We start from the raw sequence: 5,920 nt of genomic DNA, 5'->3' as shown, positions 1-5,920 counted from the left end.
CCCCCCCCCCCGGCACCTTCCCCTCCCTTCCCCTTTCGCTCCCGCCATTTTTGAGGGCCTCGTACCGTGCTCGCAAAGAGGCTTCATCTGTGACTCGAGCTATCCCTTTCAAGGCAGCGAGCCGACGACTGTGATCGGCCTCATGCAGCGCAGTCAGACGTTTCTGTAGGCCCGCGAGGGTGGAAGAGGAGGACGGGGAGGGAGGAAGAAGACGGCCCTTGGTGTCGTGGCAATATCGATTTCCCGGGCAAGGCAGGTGATGCATTGGGGGCATAGAAGAGGGAGCTGTTGACAAGGTACGCGAGGAAGGGGGGAGGTTCGACGGGGTGGGTCCTTGGCCGGGAAGGGGCCCACACGCTTTGCGGCCTGTCCCTTGCGCCTGCTTTTTCTTCGGCTCCTCCCCCGCCATCGGATGATCTTTTTTTACCTCACTACTAGATAGCCCCTTTCTCCCCTGTGTGCCTTGAGGTCCTCTGCTCCATGTGTTGTTCGCAGTACTGCTTGCTTCCTGCCATGCCCTCGCCTCGTTTTCTGAGGCAAATCCCAGCAAAAAAGTTTTCGGTGGAGACGGTGCCAGGTTGTACCGGAGTGCGGATTTCAAGGTTTGGGCCTCATAAGCCTCGACCGCGAAATATGTCCGAGGACGAGTGGGAGAAGAAGCGGCGAGAGAGGAAGCCCTCCTTGGCCACCATCCAAGTGTCCTTGTTCCCTCCTCTTGAGCGACGTGGATCTCCTTGTGCACTTTGCCAATAACGAGCTTGAGAGAGATTTCACTTTTGTGGGTTGGCCCTGGATCCTCATTCTCTGTCTTTTTCCCGCACGCTTTCCACTCCAGCATGGGATGCTTTGTATGTAGCTCCATAGCACGACGGAGCGTAGCAGTCCCCTCCATCCACCGAGCCTTTCCTTTACGACCTGTAGGCATCCCATCATCAGGCGAAGAGATCCATATAGGACCTTCAACATGATGTAAATCTCTAGCCATCTGTGCCAGGTATAGTCAAAGGGGCTATCGTATATTGAAAAGTCATGTACTTCTAAGGGATGTTTGCATCACTTTTTTCTGTCTGTTTCATGTATCATTAAGACCGTGATCATGAGAGGCGAGACTTCTCTATTGCAAATGGAGAGACAAATTTATGCTTAGTAGTATGTTCGCGAGGGAAGTCGTAAAAGCACAAGTATACTTGTTTTCCGTGATCAGGCACCTCCGAGTCGGGCAGACTCTAATATTGAAAGTCTTTTCCAACCTTACCCTAGGCGCACGCAGAAACGAATAGACGGCAACCAGTCCAAACGCGCCGATTTTGGCACTTTTTAGAGGTTATCACTTGTCATGCATTTTGTACCGTGGCTGCACTCTGGTGGACTCATGGGCCTCACAAGTCTCGCCTAGTACTTGATGAACTTCCAGCTCGGGGTTTTTGGACGGCATTGCTCTCTTACCCCCGAAACGCCGTACGTCTTTCTTTTGCAGACATACAGACATCGAGGCGGGTAATTTTGGTGATTTGGACCACAGATAGCGGAGGCAGACTACGCCAGCTGTCTAGGGTCTCACATTGCCAGATTCTCTTTCGAAATCAACCAGCCAAACGGCTTCGACCGGGACTTAGCATCTTCGTGTTTATGTGCTTCCATCTCATTGTGGTTGCAGCCCATGCCTGAGCGTCAGTGTATGACTGTGCTGCTCTCTCCTCTCTGCTCAACAATTGAACAAGGCCCCAAAAATTACTCGATGATAACACGCAGCATGCATTTTTTTAAAAAAACATGGAAATGGGGCACGAAAGGCGAAAGTAAACGCTTCACTAGAGCAAGATATCATTAAAGCCTTTGTGTTGGCCTGTCAAAAGTGGATCTAATCAAAATCAAGCACATTTCTTTTCGAAGGCAAAAAAATCCACCAAAAACAGAGCCCAAGCGCCAGCAATAGGACTGGAGTTATCACTCCTCTTCCAATTCACTCGTATGCCTAAATCCCATTTGTCCTCATTTCATCGCGCTTTGTTCATTTTACTACATTGGCTTCTAAGTCTCGTATTGATCTCGTCATATACCTGTAATGCTCACAGCCTTTTGTTCGGTAGGTGAAAGATGGAGTCTTCCCAGTTTATAATTGTCCCTTAAAGCTTTCCCTTTTCCTCATCCTTTACGGTTTCCGTGTCTTTAACCGTCACTCCGTAAATACCCTTCGTTAAGTCCTCTGATTTCTTATAAAGTTCCTCGCCGAAAGGTTTGCCGGCTTCATGCGGTTCCTTTTGGGTCAGGACTGAAGTACGACGACGCATCGGGGCCCTGTATGTACCGCGTGATGCGTTCCAAATGAGATAAAGTCTTCATTGTAATCAATACTGAAACACATCGAATTTATGACGCAATGCCTAGGATAATAAGGATATCATACAAGTGTTTGTCGATACATGAACACGCAGAAGCACAATTAGGTCTATTTTCCAATTTGGGTGGCGAGGAAGGATGCTTAAGTCGATACTTACTGCTTCTCAGGTGATTTGTAATGATAATAGGGACCATACCAAACTCCAACTAGGACGGTCAAGCCAACTATGCCCAAGAGCGGATACAGCTGTAGGAAGGAAGTAAGGAGGATCGGATGCAAAAAGATGTATGACCCCTTGGCGAGCGTCTCACCTCCTACACGCACGTCTACGTACACTTTTATCGTTCAGCCAAGGGTTCGTGCCGCCGGAAGGTGATGTGAAGGCACGTCGATGACCTTGATGAAACCTTGAAAGAGGTGATGTTCCGACGAGAGTGCGTCGCAAAGCAAACATGCTGGGGAGATCAGTGCTACAACGTGCAAGGCGAGGAAAGCAGATGAGAAGATGACCCGTAAGCAGCAATGCGCACAATTGTAAGTCGTAATTCGCCGTGTATGAGTAGTGTGTCTCATCAATTGAAGGAAGATATCCAATAAATTCTTTTCAATGTGCTACATAAAGCACGCAACTTCAGGGGACCACATTATTGATAAATAGGACATAAAAAGAACAAATTTGCGACCTTCGCCGGAACACGTACGCGTACGGATACGCGTAACATACATGGAAATCAGGGTTATGCACGAAGAAATGAACCCTTTGGGTGCCGCTCTTGGAGCGTCTGGCCTGTTTATTTCCATGCAAGGTATAATTTTTCCTGTAACGAACACGTGGCGTTTCCTACAATTTTAAGTTGCTTGTGATGACATTCCTTCTGTTGCTTCAACATCAAGAGCTCGCTCTTAAAGAGTTTTCACGGGAGCGCACAGCAATTCTTGTCGCCTTCATGACTCATTTATGGCATGCAGCGGTGCAACTCTGGCGGTAAAGGATCTTCCTAGAATGTATCTGGCGGGGGGAGGAAGGAATGTGCCACCCATCATGCTGGCGAACATGACCTCTTACATGAATTAAAATGTCCTGCATGGAACACTTTTGGTCATGCGTATTCAAGGTGTAACACAAACATTCCATGAATAAAAGGAAGAGATGTATCACTTTGCATTTCAAGAAGTGGAGATCATTATTCCAAATGCCAAGGCCCTAATTCATAATTTGCTTGCGTGGTAGGTAAAAATGTGGCGGGTCTCGTGTGCTTTACGAATTTGCGAATGCGAAAAGGAAAGCTCAAAAGCGGGTTGCATGCAAAAGATGATGTATATGCATGAACCAAATGTATGAAGAATAACGCGATCCGAAAATGTCAGATGCTACGCGAATTTGTCAGATACGATGCGTCAAACATCGTACGCGGCACTTGCCCAACACGTGTCGCCTTTTACCTGTATTCTATCATTCAACGATAAGTTTTTGAAGGCCACGGCTCCCTTGATCGCTTTCCTGATGCAACTTGTCCATGAACGAAAAATCAGCAGGCATAAACGCACATATCAGATTCTTCTTTTGCAAATGGAATGCCACTAGTCTGGAGGGCTTGAATGGCCGGCAAGCAAGCACATATATATGATCCTTCCGAGATCCCGTAGTTGCTGCCCGGGAACAACAACAAAAATGCGTTTTAAGAAGTATCATCTATTTAGACAGATACATTTGCGCCAAGGGCATGCAAAGAAATCTTTTCTTTCCATCCGCAAAAACGTTTCGAATGTCTCTAGTGACGCGGCCGACATATACGATAAGAGGTTCCTGCAAGAAAAAAATAAGCACGATGAGATCCTCATTGTAGTCTCTTTCTCCTTCGACGGGGTGCGGTGTCGAAATAGCTTCCTTTTGCCCGGCACGACGCCCCCCCTATTCAGGTATCGTGAGTTGCGAGGTGCTCAATGAGACAATGGCAGGGCTTTCGGCTATTGTAATATTCCCGAAACGCTCATAAAAACCAGTCTTTCGAACTTTATTGGAGAATCACTATGGTATGAAGTGCGCTATTATTCAAAGAGCGCTACGGATGGAAGCGATGTTCCCAGCAAAAAAAGGGATTTGTGCCCTCAAAATCGCTCGCAAATCTTCAGTTTGTTTGTTTCTCAAGTCCGAGGAAAGATCTCAATTGACAAAACCATCGACACATCAAAGAGTATGACAGGAGTATGAGGTGTTGTAATGACTTACTAATGGGCAACATGGACAAAAACAAGCGATTAAATTCCTCGTCATGTCCGTTCCTCCGTTTTTCTTTTTTCCATGCTTGCAAGAGCTGACTCCCGCGATGTTCGGGGCTATATTATAATTTTTTTTAATTTTGAGATATTTATGATGATGATGGTTCTTACATAGTCATCCTTGACAAAGGCTGTCTTTAATTATAATGATTGCATTTTATGACGAGAGTATGTCTTCTTGACGGCTTTGATCACCCTGCTAGCCATTCTATAAATCCTGTGACAAGGAGAGTGAAAAATTGCGATTTTTCTCGTGCTTTCAGATTGCCCCATAATCTATGCTCGTAGCCGTAACAAAGGCAGCACTGTCTGTCTATCTCTTCGAGCCACAGCGGGGTTGGGGGGTAAACTTTGGCGGGGGGGATGTTTTTGTTCAACATCAACTCGCTGTCAAGCAAATCCTCCTCCCTGTTCCACAAACCCCTTGGAAAACCTCACAGCCATTTTTGACCACATTTGCGCAGATAAAGCAGCAAGCAAATCAAAAGACATAAAGTATGGCCGACACATTGCGCTTTGATGGACAAGTAGCTATTGTTACCGGTAATTCTTTTCCTTATTTTGGCTTTTCCTCCGGATCTCCAGAGGGAAGAGCCTGTCCACTTACTCATTTAGTTGCCCACATAACGTACAGGCGCAGGCGGCGGTTTGGGTCGTGCCTATGCTTTGCTATTAGCATCTCGTGGTGCCAAGGTGGTTGTGAATGACCTTGGTAAGATTTATTTGAAATGGAGGCAAGAAGAGGATATAGGATCTACATAGGTTTGGTGATGGCGATAAAAAATGCTTGACGAAAGTTGCCTCCTTTTCTTTCAATCATTGCGGCATTCTCTATGCATAGGCGGAAAAGTCGATGGCTCAGGAGCTGATGCTCGAGCTGCGGACAAGGTGGTGGAGGAGATCAAGGCTGCAGGGGGCGAGGCCACGCCCAATTACGACTCGGTCGAAAATGGGGACAAAATCGTGAAGACAGCCATGGTCAGTGCCGTTGGCGCGTGGGAGAGAGATACGATGTTTGGCATCTGTGCGGAGAGGATAAGGGACCCCTACTCTTACGCGGAAGATGATTTCCTACGGCAATTTGGAACTTGGCTTGCACTCAAAGCTCTGTCCCTCCCTCCCCCCTCGTCCCTTTTATGCTTTTCACCACTTCTCGCCTTACAGGATACCTGGGGTCGTGTGGACATCGTCATCAACAATGCCGGCATTCTGCGCGACCGTTCCTTCCTGAAAATGACGGATCAAGACTGGGATCTCGTGTACAAAGTCCATCTTCTCGGTATGCCCCTCCCTCCCTCC

The 5,920-nt window shown here is 47.4% G+C and overlaps 2 protein-coding genes across 2 annotated transcripts; one reads left to right on the top strand and one right to left on the bottom strand.

Moving 5' to 3' along the window:
* Nucleotides 1-973: 973 nt before the first annotated feature.
* NGA_0090800 (uncharacterized protein) lies at nucleotides 974-1,335 on the top strand (the record flags this gene model as incomplete). Its single annotated transcript, XM_005855079.1, has 2 exons — nucleotides 974-994; nucleotides 1,261-1,335. Coding segments are annotated over 2 exons (96 nt in total), but the record flags the coding sequence as incomplete, so codon positions are not given.
* Nucleotides 1,336-1,860: 525 nt separating this feature from the next.
* Nucleotides 1,861-2,813, bottom strand: NGA_0090400 (uncharacterized protein). The gene is made up of 3 exons (XM_005855075.1): nucleotides 2,676-2,813; nucleotides 2,499-2,587; nucleotides 1,861-2,298 (listed from the first exon to the last, which is right to left on the bottom strand). The coding sequence occupies exons 1-3, from the start codon at nucleotides 2,793-2,795 to the stop codon at nucleotides 2,127-2,129; spliced, it is 381 nt and encodes a 126-aa protein (XP_005855137.1). The 5' UTR covers nucleotides 2,796-2,813; the 3' UTR covers nucleotides 1,861-2,126.
* Nucleotides 2,814-5,920: the final 3,107 nt, after the last annotated feature.

This window comes from Nannochloropsis gaditana (assembly GCF_000240725.1).
Source record: "Nannochloropsis gaditana CCMP526 unplaced genomic scaffold scaffold297, whole genome shotgun sequence".
Taxonomy (NCBI): domain Eukaryota; class Eustigmatophyceae; order Eustigmatales; family Monodopsidaceae; genus Microchloropsis; species Microchloropsis gaditana.
Note: the sequence above shows the minus strand (reverse complement) of the source record. Positions and strands in the feature narration are given on the sequence as shown.

Coding starts and splice junctions, on each gene's coding strand:
- NGA_0090400 (XM_005855075.1), bottom strand. CDS start 2,795: ATGTTTGCTTTGCGACGCACTCTCGTCGGAACATCACCTCTTTCAAGG. Junction 2,588..2,675: donor CTTGGCTGAACGATAAAAGT/GTACGTAGACGT, acceptor TCCTTCCTACAG/CTGTATCCGCTCTTGGGCAT. Junction 2,299..2,498: donor TACAAATCACCTGAGAAGCA/GTAAGTATCGAC, acceptor CGGTACATACAG/GGCCCCGATGCGTCGTCGTA.